At 42.6% G+C, this 17,158-nt stretch overlaps 1 protein-coding gene across 9 annotated transcripts in view; it reads left to right on the top strand.

Moving 5' to 3' along the window:
• GIGYF2 (GRB10 interacting GYF protein 2) overlaps positions 1-17,158 on the top strand; it is a 2,932,407-nt gene that overhangs the window by 1,795,334 nt on the left and 1,119,915 nt on the right. For 6 of the 9 annotated variants that reach the window (XM_044070588.1, XM_044070589.1, XM_044070593.1 and 3 more), the window contains one exon: positions 17,011-17,073. The exons of the other annotated variants lie outside the window; for them this stretch is intronic. In XM_044070588.1, coding sequence (XP_043926523.1) covers positions 17,011-17,073 — 63 coding nt within the window. The remainder of the gene's footprint in view (positions 1-17,010; positions 17,074-17,158) is intronic. 9 annotated transcript variants of the gene reach the window in all.

The raw sequence follows: 17,158 nt of genomic DNA, 5'->3' as shown, positions 1-17,158 counted from the left end.
GGGTCAATTAAGCTCTTATGTACCTTAGGAAGAGCTTTAAAGACAGGGGTTAGCGGTTTGTCAATAAGTAAGAAATCTAATTGCTGTGGTGTAATCAACATGCTGTCACATAAAACCCGCAGTTTATTATGAACTCTATCAATAGTTCTTCTCACATCTGTCGGATTAATGATAGTATATGTCCGTACATCGGATAATAAAACATTTAATTTGTTGATGTACCAGTCCGTATCCAAAACGACCACAGAACCCCCTTTATCAGCCTTTTCAATAGTGACATCAGTATACTCACTAAGGCTGGCCAAAGCCAGTCTTTGTTCACTTGTTAAGTTATAATATCTATCTCTATCACTCTGCTGAAAATAACGTATTAAATCATGATCACATTGGTTAATAAACAGCTGTAAGGCCGGTGTTAAAGCTGGTACAAAGCTGCTAGGCTTTCTCAAGTTAGATTGAATATTAGCATTAGTACCAAATAGTTTGCTTAACATTAAGTTACGACAGAATGACATTATATCCAAAAGTACCTCTTGATAAGTACACTGCTTACTGGGAACGAACGATAAACCCTTGTTCAGTACTGCCAATTCACATTCAGTTAAATGGCGTGAAGATAAATTAAAAACAATATCATCATGCTTACAAAAAGTAAATCTAGAGTCCGTCTTTTCTTCAGAAGGTCCCTGTCGTCGCTGAGCGAACGTTTCCATGGGCCCTTCTTTTTCACCTCTACTGGTAACATGTCCAGAAAATGGTTTTGCGAAGGTCTAATCTTCGGCCGTGCTCCAGATTGTGTGCTATCATTAAAAGCAGTCAATGTATCAGGACCCGCAAGCTCATGTTTGGAAAACTTACATTAAATATATACTAAATATGTAACAATTTGAGTATAAATGGTTTTAGTGAATTGTATTCATTTTTGCAAGTGTTTTTAACATGGCTTTCATGAATTAATTACTCAATTAAGTGATTTTAATTTATTGTGCTACTTGATTGGACAAGAGATCTGTGATTAAATTCAAACAGTATATAAAACCACCTCATTTTAAAATTGATGTATAACTGATGAAGTTGTCGACGAAAACGTCTATGTGGATATGTTATTGTTCTTTTACTGATCCAGTCTCTACTGTGGAGTGTTTTAAAGTGCTTATTAAAGCAATTTTTTCCTTGGAGCTTCGATTCATTTGTGCCTGGTGGAGTATTCTTAGTTAACTTTTTTGGTCATACTGTTCTTGGCTCACTCACTTTTTATTATTTTTATACAAATATTAGTAGGAACGAAAAACATTTTACTTATGTTTATTGCTTTATTCCTTTCATTGTCTCTCTAAAGATGAATGAAAATGTGGGGTATTTACTTTACAGCTCACCCACCAGTTTGACATAGTCAACAAAATTAGTCTTTCTCAGACATTTCTTATAAAGCCACATTTCATATGTCTGTTCCTGTGTACAGTGGGATTAATGCTTTGTAGTCTTTCATGTATTCACTAATTTAAGTGCTGCTGGTCTTCTCCCTGGCATCTCCATCGCCCAACACCAGTTTGATTAAATTCCATGACGATCCTGATTCTTCTAATCTGTTCTTCTGCTCTTCATTGTGTGTGTGTCTCTCTCGCTCTCTCTCGAATATGCCTTTTGGAACAGTGGAAAATGCTCCACTTGTAAAGTTTCTCTATGAGCTTTGTTATTGTCAGAAGAATAAGGTGTGGAATCCTTTCTACTTGCTTGATTCACTGTTTGGTAAACTTCATTTCCCCCTTAGCCTGATCTGCATCAAAAATGTTTTTGATCCTCCAGGAAAAATAACTGGATAGAGTAGCTTGAATCTTGCACCTGCCTGTCAACATTCCTTGATTACTGGGATAAACTTGCTTCTGTCCTGCCTAATGAACAGTGAATTAATGTTTTCCACAAGCACTGTTTTCCCCAGCTTGTAATACTTTTATTTTCTGCCATATTTGTTTTTCAGGAACAACTCTGTTGGTATGATTGCATCTTTACTTTTAATGGTCTTTGCTAATTTCCATGGCCATGATGTTCATAGCGTTTCACTGTTGCAGTCATTACAATTGGGTTATCCTGCTGGCAGGCTACCCGCAGTCGGCCTGAGTTCCATAGTCTAGGTCAGGCGTCGGTCACTGTCGCCTCTTCCCTGACATCAGTGCGCCAGTGGTATGTAAGTTGCAGCCAATGCCATTTTCTTCAGTCTTTCTTGCCGCGCGGTGCCCGAAGCAAAAGCAGTTCGCAAATGCCAGTCTGCCGACTCCTGAAGTTTTCAAATTCGAATTTCAGATCCGAAGTCTTCATTAAAGCTAAGTACCCCATTGGGGAAACGTTTTTCTTGCTCCAGACCGATGTCAGAAAAAGTTAATTATTTTTTGTGGGAAGCAAATACCTCATAAGGATTTTCATTCTTACTGTATTCCTTGCCTAGGCCCTGACCATAACATTGCTAGTTGTCGGTTTTGTGCTAGATTTAACCAATGCACTATTAAGCATCGGTATGATTTTGCATTTCATTACTTTGGCAGAAGATTTAATTATATAATGCCGTTGGATCAGCCGACTACCAGAGTTTACAAAAAACCGAAAAGAAAAGGACAGGCATCCGAGATCCAAAACCGATGAGGCTTCTTCTAGGCCTGTCGCCGGTTCTCAGTGAGGTGCTTCCGCAGCCCCTGATGCCTGCTACCTCAGAGCCACAGGCCGCTTCCAACTCCCACGTAGAGCCGACTGGGTCTCTGGAAACTCAAGGTATTGGACACTTGGAAACTATTCCCTCAGATGAGTCTGGAGCCGCTGAGCAGGCATCGGCTTCTGAGGGTGTTTTCAGGCCTACACAGTTATATGTGAAACCTACTTCAGCTACAAAGACAAAGACTAAAGCAGCTCTAAAGACAAAGAAACAAGTACAGTATTCCCCTGGACAGGCCTCAATGCCTAAAAAACAGATGCTTAAAATGTCCGAAGACCTTATTACTTTGATCAGAGGTTCCCATTCCCTCTCCTGAAAAGAGGCCTAGGCAAGAGTTAGAATATGAATCTTCAGACCAGGTTTCTATTTCCTCTGATTCCTAATCTGAACAGGATTACTCTATTCCTCCCTATGATGATTCTGATGCTGAAGAATCAATCCCTTGAGGATTATTCTTTTGGGGAAACACTGCATACTATGAGGGAGCATTTCCACTGGGAGAGCCAAGATTACTCAGAATCCAAGAAAAGGCTCAGAGATTTCCTTTTATTGCCCCAGCACAGGCCTCTTGCTATCCCGCCTGTTTTAGACATTGCAGATGATGCATTTACAGAGTCCAGTTTTTCTCCAGACTCTTTACCACCAGCCCCTGTTAAGCCAGACATATACTACAGGGTTCCTGATTCACATAAATTTCTCTATAAGAACCCTGCAGCTGACCCAGAAACCATATCACAGGGTCCCAAAAGGGTCAAGGCTTCTACTGCAAAAAACCCTATCCCCTCTGATAGTGATTCTAGGGCCCTAGACAGATGGGGCAAAAAGATTTATACCTCTGCTACCTTAGCTGTAAGAGCATTAAATTGCCAATTTCATATGCTTAAGTATCAGCAATATCTTATATCTTTGCTTAAACAGAAAATGCCAGCAAATACAGAATGGGCAGACAATAAAGAATTGTAGGATGTATTGCATGCAGCTGAACAAGTTGGAAAGCATACTTTCCAATGTGGTTTTGATTCTCTTGAGGCCTCCTGCAAGGCCGCTGTTACAGGTACTGCCATTAGGAGGCATACTTGGTTAAAAGAACAAAATTTACCGAATCATGTTAAAGCAAAACTATTAGACGCTCCTTTACAGCATGATACTGTGTTTGGTGCTAAAGCAGAAGAGGTGTTGAAGAAAATGGAGGACAAGGTAAATCTATGCAAACAGTCCAGGATTTCTTGCAGGTACAGCCTCCCAGGTTTTGCAGAAACTGTCCTACAAAAAATTGGTCCTTTCCAGTGTCAGACCACAAAGGGGCAGATACAGGTGCCCCAGAGGCAGATCACAGCCCCAAGGCTCATACAGGCCTAAACAATGGGGTGCTTCTACCTCCCAAGAGCAGAGAGGAAAAATCACAGCCATACAGGAAACCGTCTCAGTGACTTTCCACTTCCAGCAACAAGCACTTATCTTTTGGCAGCCCCTTTGGGGGGAAAGCTAGCACTTTTTTTTCACAAAATTGGCACATGATCACCCAGGACAAATTGGTTCTAAATATAGTTTCACAAGGCTACAGGTTCCACTTTCACACCCTGCCAAGGCAAAACGGTATGCCAGACCTGCCACACAATCAATGGGCAGAGGCACAAAAACAAGTTTCATCCCTCATGGACAATGAGGGCCATTCAACAAGTACCAGAACAAGAGCAGGGTCACGGATTCTATTCAAGACTGTTTTTAGTACCCAGAAAAGACAAAGCCTGGAGACCACTACTGGACGTATCTCTACTAAACACATATCTGGATATTCCAAAATTCAAAATGCTGACTCTACAGCAGCTTCTGCCCATGTTGGGCAAGAAGGCTTGGCTTGTGACTTTAGATCTAAAAGAGGCATACCTGCATGCCCCAATCAGACAAACATGCAGACAATACCTCAGATTCAAAGCTGGCTCAATGCACTGCCAATTCTCTGCACTGCCGTTTGGCTTATCTACTGCGCCCAGGGTCTTCACAAAGTGCCTGGCACCAGTAATTGCATTTTGCAGACAGAGGAATACAAATATATCCTTACTTGGACGACTGCCTTATTCAAGTGGAGAACAAGGACATTCTGCTACAGCATCTGGCGTTTGTAAAAAGATTACTGACAAGTCTAGGATACACAGTAAACAAGAAGAAATCAAAACTCGTACCCTCTCAAGAGATGATATTCCTGGGCGCAAGCTTAAATACAACTGCCCAGATGGCTTATCTCACGCCAGACAAACACATACAACTGACTACTTATTTCAAAATGTTGGCAACAAAGACCCAGTTATCTGCAAGAAAAATTTTGCAGGCCTTGGGTTTCATGGTATCCTGCATTCTGTTAATTTCATATGCAAGACTGCATATGAGGAAACTTCAATGGTATCTAAAAAGTGTTTGGACTCAACATTGCCACACCCTGGAAACAATAATTACCCTCATTCCCTGCCCGCAACAGGAATTTCGATGGTGGGCAAAAGCCTGTCACCACAATACGGGACAGCCATTCACCTTACCCACAGCCAGGCAGAAATTGACAGAAGATGCATCAGATTATGCCTGGGGGGCCCATATGGCAGGAAGATATATTCAGGGCACATGGTCCGCAAGTCAGATGCATCTACATATCAATCAGAAAGAGATGCTAGCTGTTCAGAATGCCCTAACGGCCTTCAAGGATCAACTTCATCCAGGACAACTACTAATAAAGACGGACAATACTACAGTCATGTGATACATAAACAAGCAGGGAGGCACACATTCCTGCCCCCTCTGCAGGCTAGCCATGAACTTGTGGCACACAGCATTGACTTACCAAGTACATCTGCAAGCTCAATTCCTGCCAGGAAGGAAAAATACTCTGGCAGACGAACTACGCAGAAACCTAATGGATCTCCACGAGTGGAAATTGGATCCACAAGTCTTCAGCATGATAACAAGGACCTGGGGATGCCCGGACATAGACCTATTTGCCTCCCCTCACAACTGCCAACTACATAGATTCTGCAGAAGGACTTATCACAAGCAAGCATGGAAAGTGGATGCTCTATCTTTCAGCTGGAAAAATCTAACAGTATATGCCTTTCCTCCTCTGCCTCTCCTCCCCAAGGTACTCCACAAGGTCAGACAAGAGAAACCAAAAATTATACTGATTGGCCCAGACTGGCACCGCCAGCACTGGTACCCAATCCTAAAGAGCTTGTCTCACTGCCCAGCCTGGGCATTACCTCAAATTCCTCACTTATTGACCCAACAAGACAGCCAGATACTGCACAGCCAACTCAAAACCTTAAACCTGGCGGCATGGCAGATAATATAGCCTCTCAAGACACACCTCTCTCTAAAGCAGTGATGGATGTTATTTTGGAGGCCAGGAGGCCTAGCACCAGAAAATCTTATGCAGACAAATGGAAGAGATTCTGTGCTTGGAACCAAGCACAAGGTACTGACACGATTGTTCCAAATATTCCTCAGATTTTGCAATACTTAACTGAGAAGCTGGATAAAGGTCTTTCCTTTTCATCAATTAAAATTCATGCCTCTGCCATTTCAGCTCATTACAATACAGAACCACCTTTCTTTTCTCCTCCGTAACTGAGGCAGTACCTCAGAGGGGCCAAAAACATAAGACCTCCAAGGAGAGCACCAATACCTGCATGGGACCTCAACTATGTCTTGGAAAAACTCACACTACCTCCGTATGAGCCAGCCTCTGCAGCTGACATAAAATCCCTAGCCTGGAAAACCGCTCTGCTCCTAGCAATAACCTCCGCTAGAAGAGTCTCAGTTACAGGCACTCATGGCTGTGGAACCTTTTATCATTTTCCATCCTGACAGGGTTTCGCTGAGGACAAACCCTACATCTATGCCTAAGGTAGTGTCCAGTGTGACCCTAAACCAAACAATTAATTTGCCTACCTTCTATCCTAACCCACAGAATAAGGGTGAGAGAAGTCTGTATTCTTTGGACATTCACAGACAGCTACGCTTCTACTTGGACAGAACTAAAGCTTTCAGAAAGACTGATCAACTTCTAGTGGCATATGCTGCAGCATCACAAGGAAAGCCCATCTCTAAATGGACTATTTCAAAGTGGATAGGCCATTGCATTAATTTCTGCTATTCACAGCATGGCAAGTCAGTGCCTAAGGCTATTAGACCACATTCAGCCAGAGCAGCAGCCATTTCAGCAGCCTTCCTCAGAGGACTACCGGTGAAAGACATCTTAGAGGCTGCAACTTGGAGTTCAGTGCATACCTTTACAAAGCATCATTACTTACCTCTCTACTCTAAATCCAGGGCAGGCTTTGCCACTGCAGTTCTGCAGGGCCTTATAGCCACTCCTAATCCTATGTAGCTCCAGCCTCCCAACCTTAGCTTTGGGATTCAACCCAATTGTAATGACTGCAACAGTGAAACACGATGAACATAGTACAGTTGTGTACCTACCATAAATGTAGATGTTCGAGTGTATTCACTGTTGCAGTCCAGGTTACCCTCCCACCATCCCCCTTCTTTATTTGCTGGGACCTAGCTGTACTTTTCTACTCTATACAACCTATGTGGTGTATTTGCTTGTAGATGACGGAAAAGTTGTTTTTTGTGCATGCATGCTTATTGGCATAATTTAGCCTACCATTTTAGGGGCACCTGACATCTGGGGCAAGAAAAACTGAAGAAAATGGCATCGGCTTCAACTTATATACCCCTGGCGCACTGATGTCAGGGAAGAGGTGACAGCGACCGACGCCGGACCTAGACTTTGGAACTCAGGCCGACTGTGAGTAGCCTGCCAGCAGGATAACCCAGTTGTAATGACTGCAACAGTGAATACACTCTAACATCTACATTTATGGTAGTACACAACTGTACTTTTTGAGCATACACGTGATGTGCTCTCTCAATTACAGTATTCTGCTGTGGAACACTAGATCAGTTGCTTATGTATACTTTCATAAAGTTATTCTCTTTTGTCTAATTTTTTTTCCACGTCCTATGTCTTCTGACTATTTTTTGAAACTGCTCTTTTAGAGAAATCTCATTCTCGGCCGTTTCTTCAGTTCATCCCCTGATTTTTGCAATTTTAGCAGTTCATCTAAGTAGCTAGTTAACACTTCTGTTTTTTTTTCCTAGCCTTTTATTATTTGATTTATATATTCCTTCAGTGATTCATGTATTTTTTTTAAAAATCTCTGAGTTTATTTGATCTATTTTTTTCTTGTAAATTACCAGAAGCTACCTCCTGCACCAAAGCTGGACCTTGAACTGCTTTTTTCCGAGACAACTGCAAGATTCTTCTTAAGAATTTTCTCTTCTTTTCTGGCTGATTTTCTTTTCATTTCTGCACATTTCTTCTTTGCTGACATTCAGGCATTGCAGGTAATATCCATTAACCAAAATGTACCCATACTGACAGTTTCACTTGCCCTTTTTTAAGTATCTGTTTTTAGTGTGACAGTTCAAACCAACCTTTTCGGTGTGTAGCAGTCTTGGAAGTCCATTTTTGCACTGCTTTTAAGAGTCCAGTTGAGAGATTAATTCTTTGACGACAAGCATCCTTGAATACATAACTGAATTTATTGTACAAGAACACTTTCTTCTGATACACCAAGGTTTATGAAAGAATGCAGGTCAGTTTGTACCAACTGAGATGTGGCAAGAGGTAAAACTAATTGGGACATCATAGTTCCATTTGTGTGACAGCGGTATGTGAGTACTAAGGATAACTGCCTCATTTATATATAATGTTGTTTACATTGTTTAGGGTGGGTTTAATTCATGTTTTTATAAGCACTGCTTGCTGTTGTTGAGCTTAAAAATTGTTAGTGTTTTCTATATTGCAGCTTGTTAGTGGATATAATAGGGGAAAAGATTTACGTATGCATGAATTTAGTAAATGTCTGAGACATGCACTGAAGACTTTCTAAAGCATTCATTTCACTGCAGCTATATCATTTTATAAATATTTCTAGTGAGAATAAAATTTACTACTTGGGAAAAGTGTGATATTTACTTATCTGGAGACAACTCAGCAGAGTTGTCAATACATATGTTGCACTTCTTACCCTGAGCAGAAGTCCTACATGTCTCAAATGAAAGCAGAGGGTAATGCATGTTGAGACCTTCATTGTGAAATGAAAAGCACACCCATCTACATTTGTGAATAAATACTTGTCCCCCTTTGACTCCTAGATGTGTGACTGCAGAGAAAGCACCTTCACTGTCAACCTGCACACCTCATCACAGATTATGCTTTAGTGCCCATTTTAAAACTGTTGGACAGTAATGTTGCACATATGCTTAGTTGTCTGTTTTCAAGTTACTCCACAATATTTTACACTGTCGACCATGTGATTACAACTACTACTTTATAAATATTGGCCTGCATGGAATTACAGCTTAGCAAAATTTTGTACAGTGCTGGCTATTGCTTTACTTCACTTAAGCCAGTTGTCAGCTATGAGAACCATGCTTCACTTTCAGTATTCTCTTCATAAGTTATTGTATTAGTCAGCAGTAAGGATGTTTAAGTTTTTGTCATGAAACTGAGTGCGGCCAGCAATACCCCACAGTTCAAGGAACATGATTGAAACCCCTGGATGGATAGAGATGTATTGATATTGGTGGGATCTGTGGAATGCTTGGTCAATTTGTGTATCCCACACACATCACTCTGTCTAGTATAGAAGTATGCAAACTTGTGACATGATAGCTGTCAATACCTCTCAACCTGGAAACATCAAATATCTGGACAAGGCCCATGAAAAATAGGTACAAATTGGTATGCTGATTAACATCTAATTTGCATACATAATTATGTAACCCCACCCACTCCAATGGAATTGCAGGATACCAACTTTCAAACACAAACTGAAGAACAGACAACCAAAATATGCCACCAGAGTCCCCCTAAAGCCTTTCCAGTGTACCATTACCTGGCGATTTCGCCCCATTTACCATAAACACTAATGTGTGAATACTGCTTTACTTCTACAATGATTATTTGGATTTTATTTTTATATTTTGCAGCACAACAATGCACAAACACTAACAGACATCTGCTAGACAGTAGTGTAAGCCATAGGCATCTTGCACAGCTTCTCGCACTTATTTTCAACTTCATTTTTTTTTGGGGGGGGGGGGCAAAAGGTCAAAAAACAGGGACACATTTTAAACATTGCTTGTATAATTTTGGAAAGTTGCTAGAATAAAATGTTGTTACCACAATGCATGTCACTGCCAAGTCTTGAACACAGGACCCTATGCACTACAGTCAGAGCAACATACCACTATGCCAAATCAGCAGTTTCCTGAAAAAAGGAAGACTGAAACTTAATGGCTATCATTTATTGAATTCATTTCTCACTTCTCACCCATAGCTCTCCACCTCTTAGCACAAAAAACCTGGACAAACAAAGCCAATAATAGGGTAATACAAATTCAGTCCTCACTTCTCACCATAGCTCTCAACTCTTAGAACAAAAAACCTGGACAAAGCTCACAAGTGGGGGTGGCTAGGGACTTACCAGGGATACATTTTAAACATTGCTTGTATAATTTTGATAAGTTGCTAGAAAAAAGTGTTACCACCATGCATTCCTCTGGCAAGTCTTGAACGCAGGACCCTATGCACTACAGTCAGAGCAACATACCATTATGCCATATCAGCAGTTTTCTAAAAAATAGGAACACTGAAACTTAATTGTCATTTAGTGAATTCAGTTCTCACTTGTCACCATAGCTCTCAACCTCTTAGCACAAAAAACCTGGACAAACAACAAAGCCAGTAATGGGGGAATACAAATTCTGTTATCACTTCTCACCTCTTAGCAAAACAAATCTGGACAAAGCTCAGAAATGGTAGTAGCTAGGGACTTTAGGCTCTTTGAGCCTGAAATACCTCTAGCCACCAGGTGTATTACATGGGGGCATTTTCACACACACACACACACACCCACCCCTCCTTGCTTGAGTCCACTTGATTCGATTATTTCCCAAACATGCTGCTGTTAATCCAAAATGGAATCCAACAAGCTCAATTCCTACTGGCTGGTAGCCCTAACGGAGCTGACATCATCACGCACGTGATGATGTCAACTCCGACAGCGCGGTATTTGAAAAACTTAAAAAACAAACATAAAACCAACAAAAAAATCGGAAATTAAGGAGTGCCACTCGGGAATTGTGGCACCCCTTCATTTGGACCCCAATACTCAGTAAAAACCGAATAATTTGGTATGGTTGGGAGGTATGATAGCTGTCAAGACTTCATAGGTTAGTACTAAGCTAACCACCCTTACGAGACATTTTAAGCCTAGCCAATTATCCCTTGTGAGACTCAAACCCTGCACCTTGTGCATGCAAGGCAAGCACCTTAACCATTAGGCCACCCTCTAATTGTAATGTATGTGTAGTAAGGGACAAGTTCACAAGTACTGTACCCTGTCTGTTTCATATCACAAAAGTGCAAAATCCCTGAAAAATCCTGGTATCTTTTCAGTGTAATAAGTAGTATTTGATATGAATGACAGTACAATGTACATGTGCAAAAATACATCAAATTTGAGTGCATTTGCATGGAGAGTTGGTAGGTGCTGCTCTAGCTATAGTGACTATTTAGTAGTATTTTTCATGTTTGTTGCTTGTATTATTGTAAGCAGCAGATGTTCATCGTGCATACATATGTAGTCATAACAGATGGGGTTCTTCTGCCGTCAGGCGGGTCCTCGGTCGGCCGAATTCCAAAGTCTAGGTCCGGCGTCGGTTGCCGTCACTTCTTCCCTGACGTCAGTGTGACAGGGGTATAAAAGAACCAGCCGACGCCATTTTCTTCAGTCTTTCTTGCCGCGCGGTGCCCGAAGCAGAAGCAGTTCGCAAGTGCCGGTCGGCCAGCTCCTGAGATTACGAAAAATTTGGAACCGAAGTCTTCTTAAAAGCTAAGTACCCCGTTGGGGGAAACTTTTTCTTGCCTCAGACCGATGTCAGACAGAGTTAATAATTGTATTTCTTGTGGGAAGCAAATACCGCATAAGGATTTCCATTCCCTCTGTATACCTTGTTTAAGCCCAGACCACGACGTCTCGGTCTGTCGCTTTTGTGCTACATTCAACAAATGCACTATTAAGCGTCGGGTGGAGTTCGCCCAGCATTATTTTGGGAAAGCATTTAACTATACTATGTCGTCGGATACTCCGACTCCGGTTTTGTCTAAAAAACGCAAAGACAAGGACCGACACTCGAGGTCCGCGGCCTCTACCGACACCACGCCAAAGCCGACTACACGTGGTCCGGTTCTCAGCGAGGCGCCTACGCAGCCCCTGATTACCGACGACACATCTTTGGCGGTGTTTCCTGTACCCGAGGTCGCAGGCTCCTCGGCCCACACCCTGATTACAGATACCGAAGCCACGCTTGGCGTTGAAACACAGAATGTGGACAGGTCCACCTCCACTCAAGGTGTCTAAAGAACCTCCTCTTCTTTCTCCATCAAGGCTTTCACCAAGTCTAAAGCTACCATGCACCCTAAGAGACCAGCTACACAGGGCCCATCTCCAGGCCACATGCCTAAGAAACAGATGCTTAAAATGGCTGAGGATTTAATTACTCTAATCAGAGGTTCTCAGCCACCTCCGGACAAAAGACCCAGAGTGGAGGAAGATTCCCCCTCCTCTGATCAGGGCTCCATTATTTCAGAGCACTCTGATTATCAGGAACAGTCTTACTCCCCTTTTGAAGACTCTGATGCAGAGGAATCTATTCCTTCTGTATCCCCCCCTGAGGATTACTCATTTGGTGAAACTCTGCATACCTTAAGGGAACACTTCCACTGGGAAGGTCAGGATTATTCAGATTCCAAGAAAAGGCTCAGGGAATTTCTTTGGTTACCCCAGCACAGGCCTCTGGCTATTCCTCCTGTCCTGGACATCCTAGATGATGTTTACTCGGAGGCCTGCCTTAAGCCGGACTCTCTTCCTCCAGCTCCAGTTAAGCCTGACAGGTACTACAGGGTTCCTGACTCACACCAATTTCTATACAAAAGCCATGCTGCTGACCTAGAAACCATCTCACAGGGGCCCAGGGGAGTTAAGGCCTCCATTGCCAAAAAAACCATTGCCTTCCGAGAGAGATTCCAGATCCTTAGAAAGGTGGGGAAAAAAGGTATATACCTCGGCTACCTTATCCATGAGGGCCTTAATCTGTCAGTTTCATATGCTAAAATACCAGCAGTTTCTGTTATCTCAATTGAAAAGTAAAATGTCACAACCTGAACAACCAGACATGAAGGAGTTGCAGGATTTGATGCATAGTGCAGAACAAGTGGGTAAACATACCTTACAATGTGGTTTTGATGCTCTAGAGGCCTCATGTAGAGCTGCTGTTACAGGCTCAGTCATACGTAGGCATGCCTGGCTCAAGGAACAAGCCTTGCCTGATCATGTCAAAGCCAAATTACTAGACGCCCCTCTTCAAAAGGATGTACTATTTGGGGCAAATGCTGAGGAAGTATTACGGAAAATGGAGGAAAAGGCTAAATCAATGCAAACTGTGAAAGAATTTCTGCAGGTTCAACCCCCACGTTTTAGTAGAAATTGGCCTTCCAAAAACTGGTCCTTTCCTGCCACAGACAGACCCCAAAGAGGCAGATACAGGCGCCCGAACACAAGGCTCGTACAGAGGCAGACAATGGCAAGCTCCTACACAAAGAGGTGGTGAGGACAACTCGCAATCTTTCAGAAAGCAAACCCAATGACTTTCCCCTTTGCATGCCAACCAGGTCTCAAATGGCAGCCCCCTTAGGAGGAAAGCTGGCACTATTCTCAAAAAATTGGCATGTTGTCACAAAGGACAAATGGATCCTGAACATTATAAACAGAGGCTACAAATTCCATTTTCATACCCTTCCAAAAATGAAAGGCATGCCAAACCTGCCACACAAAGGGCAGAGGCACAAAAGCAAATTTCAGATCTTATAAACATGAAAGCTATTCAAGAGGTACCTACGCACGAACAAGGTCAAGGTTTTTATTCCAGGCTATTTCTGGTACCAAGGAAGGGAAAAGATTGGAGACCTATTTTGGACCTATCCATCCTAAACACATTTCTACTCGTACCAAAATTCAAGATGCTCACTCTACTGCAACTTCTTCCCATGCTGGGCAAGGAGTCTTGGCTGGTAACACTGGACCTCAAGGAGGCATACCTTCATGTCCCAATCAGACAAAATTGCAGAAGATACCTCAGATTTCTTGCAGGTTCAACCCATTATCAATTCTCTGCATTGCCCTTTGGTTTATCTACTGCGCCCAGAGTATTCACAAAATGCCTGGCATCAGTAATTGCCTACTGCAGACTTCAAGGGATACAAATATACCCTTATTTGGACGACTGCCTGATCCAAGCGGACAGCAAGCACATTCTTCTGAAACATCTGGCTTATGTAATAATGTTATTAAACTCTCTAGGATACACAGTCAACAAAGAGAAATCAAGACTAATACCCTCTCGGAAGATAATTATTTTGGGTGCCAATTTGGACACAAACACCCAGATTGCCTACCTCACGCCAGAGAAGCAGGGGCAACTAATTCAATATTTCAGAACACTGGCAAATTGCACCTGGCTGACTGCAAGGAAAATCCTGCAGGCTCTGGGATTCATGGCAACTTGCATCTTACTAATCCCATGTGCAAAGCTGCATATGAGAAAACTACAATGGTACCTAAAAAACATATGGTCTCAACACAGCCACAGTTTGGAAACAGTAATACCACTAATTCCATGTCTGCAAAAGGAATTTCTGTGGTGGGCTCAAGCATGCCAAACAAACACAGGTCTTCCATTCAGCAAGCCTCAAGCAAATCAAGTCATCACAACAGACACCTCGGACTACGCATGGGGGGCGCACATGACAGACCGGTGCATTCAGGGCAAATGGACCCAAAAAGAAAAGTACCTTCACATCAATCAAAAAGAAATGCTAGCAGTGATAAATGCTATTACAGCTTTCAAGGACCTTCTACAACCAGGTCAGCTATTGATAAGAACAGACAACACCACAGTTATATGGTACATAAACAAGCAGGGAGGAACACATTCTTATCCCCTATGCAGACTGGCCATGTCACTTTGGAACATGGCCATGGACTTACAAATGGAACTACAAGCACAGTACTTGCCAGGCAAGGAAAACACGCTGGCAGACAACCTAAGCAGGAATATGGCAGATCCACACGAATGGAAGTTGTATCCAAAAGTTTTTACAGAAATAATCCAAGAATGGGGAAGGCCAGACATAGATCTCTTTGCCTCCCACAAAAATCATCAATTGGCAAAATTCTGCTCAAGGATCTTCCATCCAAAGGCCTGGAGAGTGGATGCTCTCTCTTTCAGTTGGACATCAATGACAGTTTATGCCTTCCCACCTCTTCCTCTGCTGCCCATTGAAGACCAGAGCAGACAGACCACAGATGATCCTGATTGCTCCGGACTGGCCAAGGCAACACTGGTACCCACTCCTGAGGAGCCTGACGCATTCCCCTCCATGGACCCTGCCTCTAATGCCTCCTCTTCTGACTCAGCACAGCTTCAAAACTCTTCACAGCCAGCTGAAAACACTCAAATCTAGCCGCATGGAAGATTCCTTAGCATCGCAGCAGGCCCTGCTCTCCAAGGAGGTGCAGGGTGTCATTTTGGAGGCCAGAAGGCCATCAACTAGAAAAGCTTACTCTGCAAAATGGAAACGTTTTTGTGTTTGGAATGAGAAAAAGGGCCAGTGCCCTGGAAAACTGAATTTACCTCAAATACTACAATATTTGGGTGAACTGCTAAGCAGTGGACTTTCGTTCTCTTCCATCAAAATCCATGCCTCAGCCATTTCTGCAGAATACAACACTGATCCACCTTTATTCTCTCACCCTCTATTAAGACAGTTCCTCAGAGGGGCTAAGAATTTAAGACCTCCAAGGAAACAACCAATACCTGCTTGGGATCTTAATTTCATTCTGGAAAAACTGACTTTGCCTCCTTTTGAACCAGCTGCCTCATCAGATTTACAATATTTGTCCTGGAAAACAGCTTTCCTTCTGGCTATCACTTCAGCTCGTAGAGTTTCAGAACTACAGGCTCTTATGGCTGTCCAGCCTTTTATCATCTTCCATCAGGACAGAGTTTCATTACGTACCAACCCGTCCTTTATGCCTAAAGTGGTATCCAGGGTAGCTTTAAATCAGGCCATACATTTACCTACTTTTTATCCTAATCCTCAAAACAAAGGGGAGAGATTACTGCATTCCTTGGACATCCACAGACAACTGCGTTATTATTTGGACAGAACAAAACCTTTTAGAAAATCAGAACAGCTTTTTGTGGCCTATGCGGTAGGAGCTCAAGGAAAGTCAATATCCAAACAGACAATCTCAAAATGGATAGCCCACTGCATACGCTTTTGCTATTCCTTTCATGGCAAAACTGTACCTACAGGCATTAGAACTCATTCTACCAGGGCCACAGCCACCTTTGCAGCCTTCCTCAGAGGAGTTGCTACCAAGGATATTTTAAAAGCAGCCACTTGGAGTTCTGTGCATACCTTCTCTAAGCACTACAACCTACCATTATACTCCAAATCTAGAGCAGGCTTTGCCACTCCAGTCTTGCAGGGCATTTTGGCTCCTCCTAGCTCCACCTAGTGCCTACCACCCCTTTCTTAGCTTTGAGATTCTACCCATCTGTTATGACTGAAGCTGTATGCACGATGAACGTAGTACAGTTTTGTACCTACCATAAATGTAGATGTTCGAGTGCTAATACAGCTGCAGTCCAGGTTTCCCTCCCTCCTTCCCCTCTAGGGGTCTTCTTTTATGGTGTATTTGCTTGCAACTACTGGTCTTTGATTATATTGCATTGCATTATTACATAATTTTATGTATTGCCTTCTTTCTGGGGGCACCTGACATCTGGGGCAAGAAAAACTGAAGAAAATGGCGTCGGCTGGTTCTTTTATACCCCTGTCGCACTGACGTCAGGGAAGACGCGACGACAACCGACGCCGGACCTAGACTTTGGAATTCGGCCAACCGAGGACCCGCCTGACGGCAGGAGAACCCCATCTGTTATGACTGCAGCTGTATTAGCACTCGAACATCTACATTTATGGTAGGTACAAAACTGTACTTTTTCTTCAGAGGATTTTCTTTTAGTGCCTTATGGTGTTTGACCTGTAGAATTTCTCAGAAATTTTAATTTTATTTGTTTACCAGGGTAGAACTCTGATCCACATGGTCCTTTTTCAGGTCAGCCCGGAGTTGCAGACATGAAGTACACAATGAAAATAAAGTGGAATTGGTTACACAAAGGTAGGATAAGACATTAATTACAAAGGTTTAATAAAGAGGTGTTTGGATCATAAAACATGTGTACAGTATATATTGAAGCGGGAAT

The sequence above is a fragment of the Protopterus annectens genome, chromosome 4.part1 (assembly GCF_019279795.1).
Source record: "Protopterus annectens isolate FY-2018-M chromosome 4.part1, PAN1.0, whole genome shotgun sequence".
Taxonomy (NCBI): Eukaryota; Metazoa; Chordata; order Ceratodontiformes; family Protopteridae; genus Protopterus; species Protopterus annectens.
This window is presented reverse-complemented; position numbering and strand designations above follow the sequence as displayed.